Below are 22,166 nucleotides of genomic sequence, written 5' to 3'. Positions count from 1 at the left end.
AAATCTGAAAATGTTTAAACTCTGAATATTAATGACTTCCTAATTATATCAGAACTTTTTAAAATATGGTGGTCCTGTCTTTGACTCCTTGTATTTCCATGCCCACAGTCAAGACTTACAAGAAGTGAGACATGTCCAACTTTCAAACCTAGTCATTTGACCTGCCAGCAACATTTATTCATATAGCACCACAAGAGGTAAATACAGATTCTTCTAGAGCTAGACCATAGTTTTAAGAGTCAATTTTTCACATATAAAAAATTAATGTTTCTTATATGATAAAGAAAGAGATACACTTCTGATTGGATAGTTATATATCTGCAAGCAGTTTTTTAATAATTTATTGTTATTGTAGAGGTGATATACAAAGGGATTACAGCTACGTGAGTCCTGGGTCCTGTGCCCTCCCCCCAACCCTCCCAAACATGTACACTTTAGTACATCATATATAAGGTAAAAAAGACAGAATCATTAAAAACTAAAAAAAAAAAAACTTAAGAAAGAAAGAATAAACAAGGTCTCTCATTTCCATGACTTGGAATTCAACTCAGTATGTATATTATTTTATACAAATACAAAGAGGCACTTAGGCATTGTGCCTTTGTGTTTCTTTCCTAAAATTATTCTCTTTAGGTCTCACTGTGTGTATCTAGAATCCCAGTGTATTTTAGATCTACTTTCCACATATCAGAGAGACCATGCAGTTTCCTTAAAAGAGAGAGAGAGAGAGAGAGAGAGAGAGAGAGAGAGAGAGAGAGAGAGAGAGTGAAAGAAAGAAAGAAAGGAAAGAAAGAAAGAAAAAGAAAGAAAGAAAGAAAGAAAGAAAGAAAGAAAGAAAGAAAGAAAGAAAGAAAGAAAGAAAGAAAAAGAAAGAAGGAAGGAAGGAAGGGAGGGAGGATGAAGAAAGAAAAAGAAAGAAAGAAAGAAAGAAAGAAAGAAAGAAAGAAAGAAAGAAAGAAAGAAAGAAAGAAAGAAAGAAAGATAGATAGATAGAAAGAAAGAAAAAAGGAAGGGAGAGAGAAAGAAAGAGGGAGAGAAAGAAAGAGGGAGAGAAAGAAAGGAAGAAGGAGAGAAAGAAAGAAAAGCAAGCAAGCAAGCAAGCAAATACCTTGCCATGTGACGATGGTGGCTTATGCCGATAATCCTAGCTACTCAGCAGGCTGAGATCTGAGGACCGCAGTTCAAAGCCAGCCTGAGCAGGAAAGTCTGGGAGACTATTATCTCCCATTAACCACCAGAAAACCAGAAGTGTCGTGTGGCTCCAGTGGTAGAGCTTGTCTTGAGCTGAAGTGCTCAGGGACAGCGTCCAGGCTCAGAGTTCAAGCCCCACAACAGAAATAAATAAATAAATACATACATACATACATACATAAAACCTTCCCTACTACCCAGCCATACCACGGTCCCAGGATAAGATAAAAACACAGGCTGCACAGCCATGTTCATAATAGCCAAGATATGGAAATAGCCCAGATGCCTCACACTAGATGAGCGGATCCAGAAAATTGTGGTACTTGGACACAATGGGATTTTACACAGCCATTAGAAAGAATAATGTCATTTGTAGGGAAATGGATGGAACTAGAACAAATCATGTTAAGTGATGCAAGCAGTTTTTACAGATGAGATGGGTAAGTTCTAATCATTAAAAAATTTCTACACAGTTCAGTCATTGTCTTCGGATGAGGCGTGTGGGAGAGAAGTGAAGATAAGTTTTCCTCTCATGTACCGGAAGTAGACTGCCATTACACCCAGCAATTCTGCAATGCTCACTGTCAGCACTACAAGTTTAAGTTGGAGGAGACCATGTAGAATTCCAATGAAATTTCTCAACACTTACAATAGAATAAACTCTTTGGGGTGTCGCCCTTGTATCTGTTTCCTCCTCTTGTATCGCTCCCTTTTTTCCCTCTTCTATCTGCCCTTCAGAATCTACTCTTCTTCCTCTAACTTTCTGGGTGGTTGGGGTGAGACATGGTCTGGCTACATAGCCCAGGCTACTCTTGAACTTGTGATCCTGGAAAGGGCTGTTTAGACTTTCTAAAGCCTAGTCCCTGTCCTTTATCTATGATTCTGATCCATAGATGTCAATGTGAGAATCTAAGACAATTCTATACAGGAACATTCTAAAACAAAGCCTAGCACCTATTGGTGCAAAATCAATATTAAGTCCCTTCTGTAAAGTCTCCCTACATAGGTTGAAAACAACAAAAATAGGGTCTTTATTTCTTTTTCTTTTCTAATACAGTATCAGTAAGAAAGCCTAGTACAGATAGACAGTCAATACATATTCTATTAGTGGAACCACACCGAAGTTTTCTTTCCCCTTTGCATTCAGAGAATAAAACCCTGGTTTGGATCAGTGATGAATTATACAGTCAGCTTGGGCCAGCAAGGACTAATGCTCTGAAATACTTTTCAGAGCCCTTGGGCTCATACAATCATACACACAGACTGTGAACTTTGCAAATGGTCTTGCACAGAAGCCGAGGTGGATTATTAACATACAAAATACATTCAGCTACATGAAACTGACCAATTCATCATTGCTAGCATAACAATATTTTTAATGAGAGCCCCTAGTGACAAATAGACAAATGCCTTCCAGAAACCTTAAGACTGATTTAAATCATGAAATGTTCTGTGATGAACAAGTAAGTCATTATCCCCTGGGCCCATCTTGGCCAATGCCTGGGATGGGGATAGGAAAGAAGAACATTTTTTTTAGGAAAAGAATGTCTGTATCAACAAATCAATTTTTATTAGCTAGTTGCTGATTATTAGTCCTGGTCAAGGCACCCAAAATGAATTGAGCCTAAAGGGCATGACGCTTGTAGAAATAATGACTATTTGAGATAACCTAATCCATAGCAAAGATTCGCAAAGCCTTACTTGCCGCTCACCAAAAATGATGTTTTTATTCTCATAAAACCAAACTTCTCAGGTTCTTTTTCTAGCTCACACTCCTCTCCAGAACCAGCCTGTATAATATCTATTTGTGTAGTCAATACATATTGGCACACTGGACACACAAAACACCCCATCCCCACACAGCTCAATCTACCTTTTCTGAGTACAATAATGATTTTCAGTGATGCAGCTAGACTTCAAATGTGTAGGCTAGCATTAAAAAAATCTCAACACACAGTACTAATGTAAATTTAAAAACACACCCAAGCTGAACAGACTACACACTGTCCAGCCCCCATCATTCAGGTAAAATTGTGGTAAAGTGAATTGAAGGGAGATACACACACATACACACACACACACACACACACACACACACACACACACACACACACACACACACACACACCAAATTCATAGTTATGATGGTTATTGAGAGGAGATAGAAAAGGAAATGATGAGGGTAAAAATATGGATGTCAATATGATTCCTAATATTGCATTTGCTTTATGTAAATGAGACAAATAAGTTTGGAAATTGTTAACCACCAATTTTAGGTACAAAATCTCTCGGTGGTTACAATGCTCTGTGCTTTTCTGGGTTTTGAGAGGTAGCTACAACTTAGTTCAATTGCAGCTCGGCAGTTTTCTGTTCAGCACACAAAGCACAGCAGTGGCAGAGATGATGACACTCTATAGCTTTCAAAGTCTCTAACAAGGCCAGCGCTCACCAACACACCCAGATTTCTCTTGTGGAACCAAAGGAGTCCTGAAGCCCTGCTCCAGCTAGCACCATGCCTCCTCAGCTAAATCCCACAGAAGTGGCGTCTGCACTTACTCTTCTCTGTGTCTTTACTGGGACAGCCAAACGCACTGCAACCTGGCTGTGTCCCACTTAAATGGCTTCAGCCTCATAACTGCCAAATCCTTTCAGCCCTCCTCGTACTTTACCATGCAAAGCACTTAAGATAATTGAACAAGTACTGGAAAAGTTCCCTTCGCTTGGCATCCATAGTGCCACTCTGGACTGTCAATTCTTTTCCCTCCCGCTTTGCTCCATTGCCCACTGCTTTGCTAGTGACCTCTCCGTAGTACAGCCACTTTAGCTTGAGTCAGACTCCCTTATTAGTCCATTCGGAGCTTGGGTCTCTCCCTACACAACCTCTTCTGCTCCCATGTCCTTCCCCCAGAACCCACTGGATCCCAAATGATTATTTGTAGTCTCTTAGATACCTTCAACTGCCACGTGACTCTTTCAGGCTCAGCTGCTTTGTCTCTGTAACCTACCTACCCACACCTCTACCAGCCACACTGTTTTCATGCCTGTCTCTCACTCTACGTAGTTTATACTACTTTGTCAACTGTCCTCTTGTCTCCAATGAAATCCTTATTATTTCCTTTTAAAAATAAATCACTGTCATTGCCTAGCTTTACAGCAAACAATACCATGTAGATTGGGGTTACATGCCTCAGCTATATATAAAAATATAATTGTATCATCTACCACTACTGAAACTCCCAGTCTGGGTTTTAGATGTATTTCCCTTTCTATTGCCAATATTTAGGACACATACATAGTCTTGGAAATCCCTGAAGATGGCTTGAGTTTTCACACAACTCTTTGCAAACACAATTCTTTCTCTTTCTTTCTTTGGTTTTTTTTTTGTTGTTGTTGTTGTTTTGTTTTGTCAGTCATGGGGCTTGAACTCTGGGCCTGGGTGCTGTCTCTCAGCTCTTCAACTCAAGGCAAGCACTCTACCACTTGAGCCACCGCTCCACTTCCAGTTTTCTGGTGGTTAATGGGAGATAAGAGTCTCGTGAACTAAAAAAAAAAAAAAAAAAAGAGTCTCGTGGACTTTCCTGCCCAGGCCAGCTTCGCACTGCGATCCTCAGATCTCAGCCTCCTGAGTAGCTAGGGTTACAGGCGTGAGCCACTGGCGCCTCACTGAGAAGGCCATTCTTAATATCTCTAAGTCTTTTGATTTCTTCTCTTTGATTAGTCCCAACTCTTGTTTTGAAGACTTACAGAAGATCCCATGTCACTTTGTGAGGTTTTCTTAACTTTACAAGGCCGGTAGCAATTTCTGCACATTTCCCTCCAGTGAGCCATGCATGTGTCTCTATTTTACAACTTAAGTCATGTTGATCGAGAGTTACTTATCCATACAACTCCTCCCTCTCCAAATGAACTGCAAGCAGGAGCTAGCCTCTTATGCTGGATTATCCATTCAAAAACTATTTGAGAACATACTATCAACTCTTTTAAGTTTATGAAATAGATGATGTATCCTCTTTTGATTTATGGAGTCCAAATTCAGGGCACTAACTGTGACCGGTAATTCTGAGTCAAGAGTTGAAGGTGTTTGTTTAAATCAGCCAGGTCTCTATGAAACACCAGACTCATCCATAATACTGTGCTGGCTCTTGCAAATCACCACAGCTCATCGGCACTGACTGGCGGCCACCATTCACTTGTTTTCCCCAGACACTCACAAATATACAACTACTATAAGAGCTCTAAGTAATTGGAGCCCACCTATTTTCTAATTTTAAAAAAATGATCCTGCCTGAAGAAAGTGTGTAGAAACCCTGATACCAGGCCTGCAGTTTGCACACTGCTGTGTTGGAGCCACATTAACTCCACCAACCAGCATCATCAGAGCCACACCGCACGGATTTAAAGAAACAGAAATAAGCACAGATGAGTTCTCTCAGGGGCTGAATCAGAAAATCCCCATATGTTTGTGCCAGTGACCTCTATGCCCTTTGAAAAGTCTGTTATGCAATAGAACATTTGTGTCTCATATAATCTCCGTAAGCAGACAGTGTTAGGCAAACCATGCACAAAATAGTGATAAATGTAGAACACATTAAAAAAACATGCCCAACACAAAACAGAACAAACACGAGGAGGAAGAAGGCAGAAAAGTTCTCGCGTGGGATGGCTCGAGCTGCCACTGGCCCGATGCATCTCAAAAAAGTAAACTAAAATGAAACAAAATGCAAGGCCGTATTGCTTCTCTAACAACTGTCACTTATATAAGCCAATATGCAAAGCCATAGGGATGTACTTACTGATAAAGTAAGTACATAGCTTTCCTAAAATACAGTGTCTTGGAATTTTCTCCTCACATTAATAAAAGATAAAGAGAAACACTTGCATACAAATCACTCATATGAGTTTACTTGTGTCTTGGCAGAGAACATGGCTTGTACATTAGTCAGCCAAGCATCTCTTTACACAAAATGTCCAGACTGAAAGATGTGGTGACTCCAACCAGCAGACCCCTGAGCTTCGTGCAGTAACCACTGGGCATGTACACCTTGCTATAGGACTTAGCTATTCCTATGTCTAACATGTCTATCATTATCTGGGAAAGAGAGAAATTAAGCCTTGCTAGTCAGCATACATGAAGAGATCTAGAATCTAGATACATGCCTGCCACCTGCCGTCCCCCCACCCCAGGCTTTTTATACATAAGGCTCCAGGACAAAACTCTTAGGAGACTGCTGATCAAGATAGCAGATAGCCAACAGTAAGTTCTGGACAATGGGCCAAAGTCTGATTTTTTAGTTTAAACTAAGCAGAAGAAAAATGATAAATAAAAAGAAAAAATGCCAAGAGAGTTTAGAAGAGGATTCTAGATCATCTGAAGGCAAGCAGAACAAAGGCATAGCCAATTGTTTGCTGACCATTGGGATAACTTCTTATGCTTTGTTGCAAGAGTTTTTTTGAGCTGTCTCACTCTTCCCATTGCACTGCTTCAAACCTCTGATCACTTGTGATTATTCAGGGAAGAAAGTCCAAGCTCATAATAAGGTGCCCTGTTTACCTCTCCAGAATCATCTTTCCTTCCTCTTGCTCTCTTTCTTTAGCTCTTCAAGAACGCTCTCTAGTCTTGTTCCTGTCTATCTCTAACTATATATCAAATATCAAATTAACATCTACTTCCTTCAAGAGTTATTTTCTGATCCTGAAAACAGAGGGATTTTTCCCCCATATGTTCACATAATATCCTGTACTGCTGTGCTGAAGTTCTCAGCACATTTCTAATGTATTAAATAGTTCAAGGTCTTTCTTCCTTGCCAGCCATCTGTGAGGACAGAGAGAGGATCTGTATCCCTCAAATATCCCAAACACTGTTAGATGTATAATAAGTTAAGTGCCAGGTACATTTGTGGATTGGGCACAGAAAAAGAGTTTCTCTCTAAGTTCTACAAATGCTTGCTCATTGCATTTGATGATGGCAAAAAATATTAGGCTCAAGGAATAATTAAAATAATGTTTGACTGGGGTCTTTTTTTTTTGATCAGCACATTTAAAGTCACTTCATTATCTATTGGTCAACAAAGATTTGATTGCCCCTGTGGGTGTTGGAAGTTTGCACAGTATCTTTATTCTGGGTTGGCAGACACCAAACAATTAATTAAGACTGCATTCATTAAGGAATGGAATTAAAAGGATGCATGGGTTTTTCTGGCAGGAAGGAGGACAGCTGAGTTTATAGCTTGTAGTATTGCTATATATTCTCATTTGATTATTCTCAGCAAGCTTGCCTGCGTCGGGAGACCATGGGAGGTGGTTAAAGATGCAAATGCAAAATCCAACAGAGAAGAGAGGGAAAGGAAGGCAGCTTTGCAAATAGAATGCTACAGATCAGAATCAGAGCTTTGCATGGGATGAGATACATCTTTTCAATGCTTATCTATGTACCTCACTTCCAATGCCCAGTCTGGCCCAGACTCTTTGCTGGCTCTAGTTTGCCTGTACTGATCATTTCTATCAGTCCTTCAATTCTTATATCAGGGAGACATTTAAACTTATTTTGCCATTGTTGTTGTTGTTACATTCAAATGCTTCAAGTACTGATGATTCCTTTTGACTCAAAGAAATCTAAATGATTTTCCACAAAGCTAGGTATGAATGCTCCCTCTTCTCATATGAGGCTATTTGGCTTGGGGACTGGCTTTGGGTCTCTCTCCTGGATGCAGCATAGAAACCCATGGGGATTTTTCTTTTGGTCATGGGGCTTGAACTCTGGGCCTGGGCGTTTTTCCTCAGCTCATCAGCTCAAGGCGAGCATTCTACCACTTGAACCACTGCACCACTTCCAGTTTTCTGGTGGTTAATTAGAGATACGAATCTCAAGGTCTTTCTTCCCTGGCTGGCTTTGAACCATGATCCTCAGATCTCAGCCTCCTGAGTAGCTAGGATTACAGGTATGAGCCACTGGCACCCAGCTCCCATAGGGATCTTTATTAGGACATTTTCCATTTATCTCCATACACCCACCACCACACTGGACAATCACCATGAAATCTCAAATCTGAGCCCAGCCCTTCTATTAAAACACCGCTTCAGCCTTTCATTCTTAATCTACCCTGTCCTACCAAGGCGGCAAAGCAGAGAAGTCACAGAACATAGCTCAGGCCATAGAGCCAGAATAATTCTCTTACTATGATCTTGGTATGGAAGCAATCTACACTATCTGTCATTATGATATTACAAATTAGAGAGATAAGAATATAAATGTTTTTTCCATTCAAGGGTATGTAAAAGGAAAGGCAAACAAATTCAAGGGAATAGAAGGACACAGAGTGTAGTATAATTGCATTCAAGAAGTGAAGAGTGAAGAAATAGTACAATAGAAGGGCCCCACTAAGCTTCAGAGAAGCCGTGTGGTTCCTCAAGGTCATACCACAGTACAGTGGTTCTGGCTTCTGAAACTTAAGACTGACTCCAGCATCGAATCCTGAGCCACTGCCCATCTTCAATCCATGTTCTGAGCAGTTCACTCTGTGAAGCAACTCTGGACTTTCAGAACACTTTTATACCCTAAGAACAAGTAAGATCCAGACTTCCATGTGTCCAGCATCAACCTACATAATGTCTTCCCTAACTAGGACACATCCCACTCCCACTCTTATTCTTTGTGTTTCTCAATCCGATCCCGTACCCAGTCTTAACCACTGCAGTGCCCGGGTCACTCTGCAAAGAATTCCCAAATCCGGGTCCCTAGTTTCACTTGATGTCCATCTTCTTGGCAAGACTGCATCTCATCCATCTCTCTTTGACTGATATCCTTCACAGTGGTAAAGGTCCACTAACCCTCTTCTTCTCTGAAGTAAGTTGAACTCTGCCTCTCCAACCACCTTTGGGAGTTTCCCCACACCTCAAAGTCAATATTCCTAAAAAGGAACACATGTTCCCCCCCCCAAAAAAAAACCTGTTTTTTCTTCCTCTATTACTTGCTTCTCCTCAGCACCACAAGGCACGCAAGTCACTAACCTCCCCTCCATCCCTTCCCTGCCCACTCAGGGTGGCATTCCCACTGACTTTACTCTCTTTCAGTCACTTGCTTCCTTCTGCCCAGACTGACTTCCCTGACAATGAGGTATCCTACACAGTTGCACAACATCCATGCCCCTTTTTCTGGTGAAATTCAATTGGTTCCCCACTGTCTACAGAACCAAATCCTACTCCTTTGTTCCCACCCAGAGAATCCAGTGTCCAGCAGACATCCTTACCACGTTAATATCCCAAGATGACATGTATTTTAGAGGTCCAAAATTGGTTTCCCTTTTCTACAACTAAATTTCCTTCTGATTTTGCCACTCGAATATTTTCCTCACCCTCCAGCGTCAAGTCTGTAGGAGCTATGCCAGAATCCTTCTTCCTCAATCCCAGAAACAGCCTACCATTTGACTTCCCATCAGACCCTATTCGCCTTGACTTCAGTTTGGTTTTGTTAATCATATGTCCTCTTTAATGCTTCAACACATAATTGATGCCTTACTATGTCCTCCCAAGATGTCAGATCTTCAGTTACTATAACTACAGGTCACTTTGCCTCCTCCTTCCCCTCTTCAGTGTCCATTTGTGCTCATTGTAGTTCTCTTCCCCCTCTACAAATGGAACCATGCTTTAGGTATAGCTAAAGCTCCCCGGTGTTTCCCATCCGTGCCCTGACTCCCCCAGCACTCTCCACTCAGCCATCTCACTGTTCCTCTCTATACTATACCTCCACAGAACCACACAGATCTGCTCATGGTACCCAGATCATATCACCCAGGTCTCTTCACTCGGCCCTAGAACCCTAGGTCTTCCTGTCTGAAACACTCTTCTTCCAACTTGCCATTTTCCCCCTTGCTTTCTCATTCCCTCATTCTCTTCCTCTTTGACGCTGCCCAACCCACAGAAAGTGATTTCCATCTTCTCTCACGCTGCCCTCTGTTTAGTCCCATCACAGGGTTCTTTTATGTTTAAACTTCCACTTCACATGTGTGTCTCTTTAAGTAGATTCAAGTTTTCCCATGGAAATGTCATTTCTCCACTCTAGCAGAAGGATACTGGGAGGGGGAGGGGAAAGAACTCCAGTGTACATTTTATGACAAAAGAAGTTGGTTTACATTCAGAGAAGCCCCCACTGATACAGAAATAGCAATGCTGTTTAGTCTACATGATACTGCTGCTCTTCTATATAAGGCTTGCTTCATGTTATATGTGACTGGGAAAACAGCATCACTATAAGTAACCATGTGATTGTCATTTGGTCCTCTGGCTATTTCACCAAAGCTAGAGCACTATTTATGATATCCTCTCTCTGAGGCCCTTCACCTGGATCCCAGGAGGACATTTAGCACAAGATGAGGGAGGCTAACATGTTTTATGCAAGTAAATTTACAATGAAGAAGTGGAATCCTGGGATAGAGACGAAAGATAGGATTTAAAACTTTAAATCCTATAGCTAAATCCTATAGCCTAAATAACTTACGTGGCCTTTTCTAATCTCAAATATTTGCTGACAAGTATTTGTAACAGGTGACAGGTGAGTGTGTTTTAAATGAATGATTGTTGAGTAACATTCTCAAAGATATTCCTAAAAGTAGCAGAATCCAAATTGCCTAGGGCTAAAAGCTATAACTGTCACTGTTTGAGATCTTAAATTCGATTTAATGATAGTTTGAAAAGCCACAGTCTCATAAGCAGGGACTCGAGAATAAATACTACTTCTAATGATTTATTTCTACAGTTCAATCTTCTCAGTGTAGTGTCTGTAGATTTTACATAGTTCGTGTTTATTCCGGGAGCCGAACAATGATTTCAAAACAATTGGTTTTGTAAATGACTAATTTTCATTTGGAAGTGACATTTGGAACATCAGTTTGACTAGGGGTGTTTGTGTGGAGTCGCAGAAAGTCCTGCTTTCAATTCTATCAGAAGTGCTGGTATTCATTACTTTGCAGCTTCTGGTTTAGATAGGTGGCCTTTTTCTAAATTGCCATTCCTAATTACAACTACAATTCTATGGCTCTGCCATAGAATTGTATGTGCAAGATCTGTTTTCTTCTTTCCTTCTCTGTGATTGATCAGAACTCTCCCAGTTTTGCACTTGCCTCCCTGTCCTGTCCTTCCCCACTGTCCTTCCCTACAATCTTTAAATTAAGGGAAGGCACCTGAATGTCAGAGTCTGTGCCAACTTTCCCGGAGCTCACAACTTCAGCAGGAAATTGCGATGAAACTGGACCAGGAGAGGAAAAGGAATGGATAACAGCTTGCAATGGCGCTGTGGCTCACAGTAGAAAGATGCTTGGCATCGCATCAAAGGGAACTTGTGGAAATAAATGATGTGCAAAGGAGGTTTAAGAACTCTTGAGGGAGATGTAACGAAAGTTTCACAGAAGTTGATTTTCACATGCGTTTGGTGTGTTTGGTGTTATTAAATAAGATATAATAATATTCTCATGATAAGATGATTGATTCTATGAAATCAGATTAAAAATAGAGGGTGATGCTCAATTTAATTTAGAAATTCCTATACTAATTTGAACTGCCTCTGCTTTTTAATGGAACATTATTTAAACTGGCTATAAGAAGGCTGAGCATTCTCAATTCCTTTATTGCTTTCTTTAAAGAGAAGTTATTATTCTTTTCAAACTCTCCAAGCTTCAAGTTATATTTGCTTTATGAAAAAAGTGTTTCCTTATATATTCCCCGCATTACAGAAGATCTTGAAAAAATATCAAAACTAGCTAAGATAATCTTACAAAGTCTTTAAGAGACTGACAAAAAAAGTTTGTAATTGGCAAAACAAAGAGGAGCTAGGAAGAAATTGGACAATAGAAAAGTTACAGAATTTTGAGGCCAATTCTTTTGACAGCTTTATTTTGAAAGACCCTAAAGAGAAGAAGGTCAAGTTTAATATCATGGTGTGTTTCCCCGTGGGAAAGAATGGCACTTATTCCAACTGGAAGTAATCTTGCTCACCAACATCCGGCTCTCCTTATCCTTAACCCAGTCAGGGAAGGAAAGATTTTAAAAGATAAAGGATTAGAAATGCTCTTCCTACTCCACTATGGATACCTACTGTGTATATTCAATCCCTGTCTCTTAAGTACACAGCAAGTTCTCTGAAGGAAGAATCTGTCTTAGTCATCCTAACACCAGGTAGCTTCTTTGTAAATATTTGCAGGAATAATCTCATTTCATCATTAGAGGAGTTTTGTAACCTACTAGCAGATACAATTACTATCATTGTATATATGAAAAATGAAAGCCCAAGCAACATTATGCTCAGTGCTTCTTTTATCTGTTCTAACCTTTTATAAATAAATAAAAATTTCTCTAAATTAAACTTCATTCCAAATTAAGCTTGTTCTTAGACCTGTGTTGTTTCTAAAAAGTATTGCTTGATTTCAAGTTCCCTGCAGATACAAGACAAAGACAGAAGAGAACTCATCTGCGCCACAGTGAAAAAAGGGGCTGGAGTCAAATTCTATCTTTAGGAAAAACTATAATGTCAGACATTTCTGCTCATTCAATATAATTTTGGAAGTGCTTACATATACAAAACTATCGATAACAAGTATACAGTCAGCCATTTTAAAGTCATTTCTTGGTACTAGTCTAATAACAATTCATTAAAGTACAAAATCTTACAAGCTTCAATTGATCCCCTGCATATCTCAGAAAATTCATTCTGATATACACTTCAGCTTAATAGACACATGCATGCAATATTCTCATAGGGCGAATATGAAACTCATGGAGACACTCAAAAGTCCTACCTTCTTATTCAAACATGTTCCCCAAATAATCACATTTTGGAACACTTGTAGGAATACTCTGGCCTCTGTAACACGATCTACAGACAGGACTACAAAGAAGGCATCAGTGAGGTTGAAGGAAAAACCTGGTGAACTACAGGAGATACTGTACCATCATATGTGATTTTTGATTCCCATTTGGGCTGAAATAACATCATTTTTTAAATAACTGCTTCACTCAAAAGATCGTTCGAAATATTATGAAGTGTTGGCATCTGGAGATGAAAGCCTATTTTTCCTTCAAAATCTTTCCAAAGTAAAGACTTACAAAAAAATGCCAGTACTAATTCCCTAAAGACTTTTTTTATTCTCTATTCATGAGCAGATGCTACCTAAATGCAAGTAAGGACATTTCCTTAAGCCAACTCAAATTTCAGGTAACTAAAAATTACGAACAGTTATAGTACAGTGTTTGACTACTTATTTTTAATCTAACTACATAAATAGAGGGGACTATGGAGGGGGAGGGGATTCTCAAAGGCCGGAAATAGACCCAAAGGGTATTTAACATGACAGTCTACTTCCAATGAGCTAGCCGGTCCACCATAGTGACTGAGTCTGCTCAGAAAGAAAAATTAATCGTCAACACGGGTGTGCAGGCCAAGTGTTACATCCCTGTCCAAATGTCATTCTGTAATATCAGAGTAGATGAAGAATTCTGTGTTTAAACCTGAAGCCTCTCATTCAGATTTTCTAATACTATATCTGCATGTTTACATACAGAGCAGCCCAGGGTGGGGGGTGAGGCAAGAGGGAAGTACTCTAATGCCCAGAAAAGAGAAAACACAGAGCTGTACTGCATTGCCCCCTGTGCTGCCTCAGCCTGACCTCTCTGAGTTCCCTCCCAGCAGAGGCACAGAGAAAAGGGAAGTGTGTTCACTGAGTGGTGTCTCTAGGTATTAATCTGTATAGTCTCTTCCATGCCATTATAATGGAACGATTTACCATCAGATGAGAATCATAAAGCAGATGGCAATGCAGGTGGACAGGGTCACCTGGATATCTTGACAGCGAGTTGGGAAATGTCAGAAATAGGAACTCAGAGGAGGACAGACAACTACTCATATTTCAAGGTGGGTATGCAATGAATCTCTCATTGTCCCTTTTGGGGGGATGGGCAGGAATGAGAATAGGTGATGGCCAGTCACTGTGCGCCCCTTGAAGGACTGATCAATCTGTAAATGTTAAAGGATAAGGAAGAATCACAGGAACAGCTCCCAAAGAAAGCATGGTGATTGCTCTAAATACACAGAAAATACAGAGCCCCTTTTAAGGACTTCAGAAGCAATGTATATGCTCAGCCATGATGCTGCAGACACAAGAATATGCACATCGCAGAAGATGAGGCTTTCAACGCCATATTCCTGTACTCATAGGGAGACTTGCACTGCTGGATTTTGGAAAAGACAAGGAACCAAAAACAAACGGCACTGACAGAGGGCTTCATAAGCACCCAAATGTGAAGGGGAAGGGTCACATGACTTGAATCCAATACATTTGTTTTAAACATGTACTTATTTGTGAAGCATTGTGTAAGTAGTTATAAAGCGTGTAAGAATGAATGACTTGGGCACACTATGTGCCAATGAATTGTTAACATCTAATAGCTGAAACTACAAAGCAAAAATATCTAGTTTATTATTTGGGGGTTCAAATTCAGGTCAAAACTAGAAGAAAATGGCCTATGGGAAGAAAAGAGCAGTCCTGTGGGGAGGAAGCAGGGAAAAATCAGTAGAGCTGCACGGTAAGGATGCTGCATTTGAGACCATATCTGGATGGAGTAAAGATTCCGGCAGGGCAATGTTGATGCAGGAAGTTAATGCCACGTTAGTGGTTAGAACTGAAGATCTGTTTGGACCTTACGCCTGGATACAGAGTTCTCACAAGCTCATATCAGCTAAGGAATGTCAGTGAACAAAACGAGGAGAATGTGAATGAAGACACAGATCTTTAACCAAATGAACAGTTTTGAAAACTAAAAAGGAAGAATATATATATATATATATACATATACATAATATGCAATCAATTACATAATCTTAAAACATAAGATAGTTTTTTTAATAATTAGGACAAATAAATTTATAATAGGTATAATCAATCATATAACTTAAAAATGTAAGAATGGTAAAGGCCACTACAACAAATATCTTTAACTCCTCTCTGTCTGTCTGTCTCTCTTTCTCTCTTACACACACACACACACACACACACACCTTAATCTACATGAAAGAGTCCCCAAGAAAGGGAAGCTAATAAGTAAGTAATATTATTCACAGGGTCTGGGGGAAAAAAACAGTAAGGACAGGAAAAAATGAAAGGAGAAAAAAAGGAGATACCATAAATATTTAAGCTCAGAAATAATATCTTCAAGAAGAAAGAGCAACCACTATCTGCTCTTCAGTTCTGCAGAAATCTGCACACACACACACACACACACACACACACACACACATTGCATGGATCATTAATTTCTAAACCATCGACTGCCTTATTTTATAAAAGGAAGGTATACCATTGGCTAGAAAAGTACAGTGTAAAAGAGGAGGAAATGGAGGAAGCACTGTATTTTAATATTCTATTTATTTCATACTGCCCTATATTCATATGACATAAAGAAAATAGAATAATGTCTTGCATGATGAAAAGCTCTCCCACAGTTCAGAATAAATGGATTCTTCAATATAACTTTTGTGGAATTTATTAATTCAATTTTATTTATCCTTCATTATCATAAACTTAGCCAACACAAGGCATTTATCAAACAAATCAAAATTAAATAGATGTTTCCCCACAACTATTGAAACTTACATTTTTCCTTCCCACTGTTACTTGTAGATTACATCACACAACATCTGCCATCGCTAAGTTAGACGGCACAAATTAAGGACACCAATGAATAATTTTCCCTCTGACCTTCTTTCTAATTCTCCTCCAAATATACAGTTGAATTAACTTCTCCCTCTCTCTCTCCCCACTAGTAGCAAAATTGTATTTGATTTTATAGCAGGGGAGCTAAGGAATGGAGATAAACAATTCAATGCAAAATACATTCTGGACAGACTTTGGGTTTCATACAGAAGGATGCACAGCAGGGTAAATCTGAGCACACCACTGTGGACGAAATTCTCTAGGTATATGGGCTCAAGTATAACTTATGCACTTTTCTGTCCTGAGCAGCACTATCCTGTCACTAAACTCACTTACAGAGGATGCTTCTATACATATTAAATCCTTTTACTTGTTGGGAAAAAAAAGATCAAAGAAAGAATTCTTTTAGCCTTATCGTTTATAAAATTTTAATCACCTAACAATTCTTTGTCTATTATTTTTGAGTCATTTCTGTTATTCCCTTCTACTTTCCATTTCACCTAGTTTTCCTCATTGCCTTTCAACAAATAATTTTTCAGCATTCTGATGTTAAGTGAAGTCATAAAATTCTCTCTCCTCCCCTCCTTTCCTCCATTCTTTCTCTCTCCCTCCCTCTCTCTCCAGTCCCTACTTTGTTTCTCTTCTCCTTACTTCTCCGTATATTTCTCTAACAGATCTTTACATAAGTTTTATTTAAATCAATTGAGTCATGATCTTACCCTCCATCATAAGGGCATCGGTGCAAGGAAAAACCATTATGACTGTTTAGTGGTGAGGAGTCAGAGGTAAGGGAGTGTTATAAAACAGGAATGGAGAAGTCAAACCTCTAAACCTGCCATCAACTTTTTGTACTCCAGTTTAGTAAAACTTACATATCTCTACACAAATCACCTAAGTTCTAAAACTTCTGTTTGGTAAAAGCAAGACAGAATATGTATTTGGGGACTGGTTGTCTAAGAGTAACTTTAAAACAATGACAAGTAAAAAAGAAACATTGTCCTCTGCTACTGCCCTCCTCCCTGCCCCCAGTCTTCTCATCACTTGACAGTTCATCCTAAACCTCGTGAACACAATTCAAGACACCTCCTCCATGTTGGTTTCACCTTGGATGAATTATAATCAACAGCTTTTTATTCTCCAAACTATAAGCAGGTGCTTGTTCTAGAGATGCCTTGCTTTATAAAAAATTATTGATAGGTTAACTACATCATCCTCCCCAGAAATGATTTTATTGGTGTTTCTCATGAATAGATCTGGCCAGCTCTGGCACTGTGAAGAGAGGATACATGTTGATCCAATCTCCATCTAATCGATTAAAGACTAGATGCAAAGAGCTATTATCACAGAAGAGGCAAACAACACAAGCTGCCAGTACCCAGGCTTTTACTTTCTCCCAAGGTCCTGGGTAAGAGTGCTTCCCTAAAAGGCCAAGGAGCTCTCTACCACGGTTCTCATTGTAAGAAACTGCAAAACCTCCATTCATGACCCAACAACTATGGGCCTTTATGTTTACTATGTCATTCTGAAGGAGGGAAAAAAAAAAGTCAGCCTTTGTGCTTCAAAAGTTACATCCCAGGTCTACTTAGTTGGCAGCAAATATCGGCAGTGTCACTATGAGAAGAGTAATGTGCGGGCCCTCTTTTCCAGCCTATAAAGAACCAAGAAGTTCCTCTTTAAAATTTCACACTCATCTGAGACTAGAGGCCTTCTCCCAGTCAGCATGACCTAGGAGGGAAGGGAGGAAAAGGAAAATGACATTTCTCCCATCCATACGTTTATGACTAGGTTAGTTGTGGCGACTCTATCTCCCTGACTGAACAGTAGAATGTGGGAAACATCTTCCCTGCAATCTCCCAGCCGTAGGCCACTCCTCTTCATCCAATACACCCAAAGGACACGGTAGCCACTTGACCCCTTCCTTTACATAATCGAGTTAAAGTCACGCACTTCATCACCTGCCTGTTCTCAAACACCACCTCCATCCTACTTAGGACTCTTCTGAAACCAAACCAAACAACAACTCACTCTGCCCCACAGCCACCTAAGCAACAAATCGATGTGTCCCATGACACTCTGGGGGAGGGCATCGTCCCCCATTTTGCCATAGGTCCCCCCTAAACTCAGGGGAGAGTCCCTCTCCCTGCTTTCGCAGAACGCGGGCTTCTCTGAGTATCCAAGCTCCTCGCACAGTGCTCTACCTGTCCGAGGCTGTGCTGCCCATAAATCATTTCCATGTCCTCTGAAGACCATGTTCTCTGAGCACAGGAAACTAAACTAGCAATCGAACAAGAATAGAATGAGAAAAGAAGAAGAAGAAAAGCACCTTTGGGAGACTGGGAGCTGGTGTCTACAATCTGGCCCCTAGGTGATCGCGGAGTTTGGGAGCATCAAGGAAAAAGTACAAGGAGGGGGTGCTTCGCCCCCAGGTGTGAGGGACGGGAAGCAAGTGTGCAGGTGGAAGTCGGTCAGTCCTCTTACAAAAGCATCCACCGCCTTGGACATTTTCAGGGAAGGCAAAGAGAACGCACAGGATCGCGGGGGACCCCGGCACCCGCGACTTTGCAAACACACTGCAAACATCCTCTCTTTTTCGGACCCGCATCTTTGCATGCAGCCCCTCTCCTTGGTACCGGGTTTCCCTCCCTCCCACCTCCCCTGCCAGTCCCCCCACCCCGCCTGGGCTGGCAGTCTCTCACCCACAAAGGCAACAAGCACCCCCCCACACACACACCTACCGCCAGTGCGCGCCTTCCCCTCCAGCCTAGCAAGGGGAGCCCCCCGCCCCCCTCAGCGCCAAAGGGAAGGGGGACGGAAACGGGGCTCCAGTTTTCATGCTGATTGCATCCTACCGCCTGTGGAGCTGGCCTCCTCCAGCTGAGCCGAGATGCTTTCCACCCTCCTCACGTTCATCTTTGGGGATGCGGGGTGCAGGAGTGGGACTTGGGAAGTCCACTGGCCCCGGGGCGCACAGGCTTGGGTCTGGCACCGGAGCGCAGCGCGCGCACCTCCGCTCGGCCCAGGGCGTCCGCGCAGCGCTAAGCAGCCCGGAGTCGGCGGCGGCAGTGGCGGTGGCGGGCTGGGCGCGCGCGGAGAGCCGGCTGCGGGAGCGGGCGGAGGCCGGCAGGGGGCGCGCCGTGGGCGCGGAGCTGGGCTCGGTGCTGGAGGGGCCTGTGGTCCCCCGGCGGGGGGGGGAGTGGGGCGGCCCAGGAAGGGAGAGGAAAGTGGGGGGCTTCGGGAACGGGGGGGCGGGCAAGGTGGTTGCACCTCTCCCCTGTTCCCACCACCGGATGGAGAAATCAAGGCACAGCAGACGGGGCTCCAGGCCCCTGCTTGTGGATTATCCGCGGGTGGACTGTGGCTGTCCCGCTTGGGCCCAGCTCCAGGGCTCTGCGGAGGGGGGCTCAGGTCACAGATCCTTGGCAGCTCCTGGATCCCCACGGGGAGTGGGCGGGGGGGCAGGATTCAAACTGACACAACTCGACCCCGTGGAGTGTGGCACGAAGTTAGGCTGCCTTGGAAGGACCCCGGAATGGGGGACACAGGCGCTGCTTCTGTCCAGCACCCATCCCTGGGCCGAGTCCTTCCTAGACTAGAGGGGAACTTCCTCCAGGGAAACCTGAGGGCTTGGAAAGCATCTGACGCCAGGGTGAGTGGCACTGCGCCTGAGTCTCCCCCCCCACACACACACACAGATGAGAGGTGCAGAGACGCATTGCTCCTTGGTGGACCAAGTTGCTGTGGGGATGGATTTCATTGAGAGTTCACTGGTAGTGCGAGACAGCTCCCCCCCAGGTGCACTTTGGCTGCTAAAGCAAATCAAGGCCCAGAAATGTTCAGGAAGACAGAGATAAAACCAGCAAACCAGTGGTGGCCATGGTTACTAGTTGAAGAAATTCACAATAAAATTCCGACTTCTCTGACTTCCCCTGTCCTCCCCGCCCCACCCCCCCTGAGCTAAGCTGTATAAAAACCTCTTGAAAAAGTCAAGTTGACCGGTTCTCTAGGCAAAGACTATTAAAATTCCCCCACCATGCTGAGCTGCAAGGTCAAATGGCCCTGACATAAGGAGAAATGATTTCGAAATATTGGTTTAAAAACCATTCATCTCTCTGTGATCGCCAGGTGAAATCTTACCTTTTTGGGTTCGTCTCAACTGTCAGTTCCTTGCTGTTCTCTTTACCCCTCATCAAACAACTCGATTGGCCTTTTTGAGCCTCTGTAACATGTATCTGTACATTTCTTGTGATACCTCTCATTCTTCTAGCCCACATTTGAGACAAATGTGAATACCTCCATTGCCTGGGTTCAAATCCTAATCTCACTAAGCACGAATCATGTGATTTGCTGTAAGTTATATGCTTTGGTTGTAAAATGGTATTCATTGGTTTGTTGTGAAGAATTGAGGAAAGCAATAGCTATAAAGAAAGTTGCCTTAGGGAAGTCCCACACAGTAATCACTAAGCCAAAACTCTCATTCTTGATGATAGAAAATAAGACTCTACTATATTGAAAACAAACTTTGGGGAGGAGGAATTAGGGAGGTGAGGAGGGAAGGGATGGTAGGGGAAAACAAAGGAGGGGGTAACTGCTCAATAGGAAATATATTCATTGCCTTACTCATGTAACTGTAACCCCTCTGTACAGTATCTTCACAATAATATATATATATATATATATATATATAAAGAAATACTCTATCAACACAGTAACTAGAAAATTGTACGTCACTGGTCTTCACTGAACTTGTTTTGTATTGTTTAAATAACATTAGTGATAACTAAGTAGAATGTATACTGAGATGCACTAACTAGGCTATTATACCAAATAAAAACAAGTCCTCTGGGTAATTGTGGCTTACCTTCTAAAGAACAGGAAAGACAGACATAATCAAGATGTCCAGGGCTGGGAAGGTGGCTCAGTGGTAGAGTGCTTGCCTTGCATGCATGAGGCCCTGGGTTCAATTCCTCAGCACCACATACGCAAAAAGAAAAAAGCCGGAAATGGCACTATGGCTCAAGTGGTAGAGCGCTAGCCTTGAGCTGAAGAGCTAAAGGACAGCGCCCAGGACCAGAGTTCAGGCCCCACAACCGGACCCCCCAAAAAAAAATGTCCCGCTTCATCGATGGGCAAGAGTCTCTCTCCTACAGCAGGTTAGAGAAGAACTCACAAAAGAGGTAACATTTAAGAAGACTCCTGATGAAAAGGAAGAAGCCAATCCATGGGCATTTCAAAGGAAAAGCACCTCCAAGGTGGAAGAAGCAATAGCCAAATCAAGGGTGTTTCTGGAGCATGGGGGCCTGGTGTGGCTGGGGTTGTGGGAAGGAGGGACAGTACCAGGGGAAGGGGTGGGAGAGGATCAGGTGGCATGCAGTCTAAGCATTCACTGAGTTGACTATACAGCAGTGTATTCTCTGTGCTCACAGGTTCCCCTTGCCATGTTTCCTCTGCCTGTTCTACCACATCTCACCATTTCCCTTTGGCTCATTTGCCACCCTGTACCACCTAGAGCTCATCTCATAACAAACTTCCAGCCCAAGTACTTCTTTCTCTAATTCTGCAGCAATTCTTTCCAGGAACCATCATGACTTTTACTCTACAGATGATCACTCACATTTGCCCAGCTCGAAATTCCATTTTCTACCTAGGAACGTCTAAGCCATCATCACATATGGCTTTGGGTCCAATAGTCCAGGAAGGAATTACAGTTCCAACTGTCAACTAGCTGGGTATCCAAAGGTGAAGAACTTAACCTCTCGCATCTGCCTCATTCTAAAATATAGGAAGTAGTGGCTGCCGTAAAGATTGAGAAAAAAATAAATGAAGCTGTGCATACTGTTTGTAATGTTCCTGGTCTTAATAAGAGTTCAGTAAGAAATACCATCATGATAGTTAGCCATCATCATCACTGTCACTACCACCACCATCATCACCATCATCACTATTACTACCAGCATCATCACTATCATCATCATCATATTTACCCATGAGGCTCTCAAAGAAGAAAAGGCACCACTCTGTTGTAAGGCAAGTCTACCCAGCCTTCCATCGTGTGGGAAGTAATACACAACTCCTTTGCTGTCTACAAAAGACACAGAACACATTTTGTTGAGCCAACACAACGTGGCCCATGACACTCAAGCATTGATAACTGTTGAATGCTACAGGAAAAATGATCTTTCCTGCTCTGACTTTTATTGCCATTTCTGTTAGGGTTACTTTTATGATTGTCCTGCTTTTGTATTGCCTATTACTCTCTGATCATTTTTGAAAGTGCTTCTG

At 41.9% G+C, this 22,166-nt stretch overlaps 1 protein-coding gene across 1 annotated transcript in view; it reads right to left on the bottom strand.

The window, feature by feature from the left end:
* Kcnip4 (potassium voltage-gated channel interacting protein 4) overlaps positions 1-18,932 on the bottom strand; it is an 896,578-nt gene extending 877,646 nt beyond the window's left edge. Inside the window, exon 1 of the mRNA XM_070012219.1 lies at positions 18,737-18,932. Within this exon, the coding sequence (XP_069868320.1) occupies positions 18,737-18,797 (61 nt within the window). The 5' untranslated portion in view covers positions 18,798-18,932. The remainder of the gene's footprint in view (positions 1-18,736) is intronic.
* Positions 18,933-22,166: the final 3,234 nt, after the last annotated feature.

This window comes from Dipodomys merriami, unplaced genomic scaffold (genome assembly GCF_024711535.1).
Source record: "Dipodomys merriami isolate MVZ:Mamm:240054 unplaced genomic scaffold, mDipMer1.0.p SCAF_9, whole genome shotgun sequence".
Taxonomy (NCBI): domain Eukaryota; kingdom Metazoa; phylum Chordata; class Mammalia; order Rodentia; family Heteromyidae; genus Dipodomys; species Dipodomys merriami.
The sequence above is the reverse complement of the archived record's forward strand: the minus strand, read 5'-3'. Positions and strand labels throughout refer to the sequence as shown.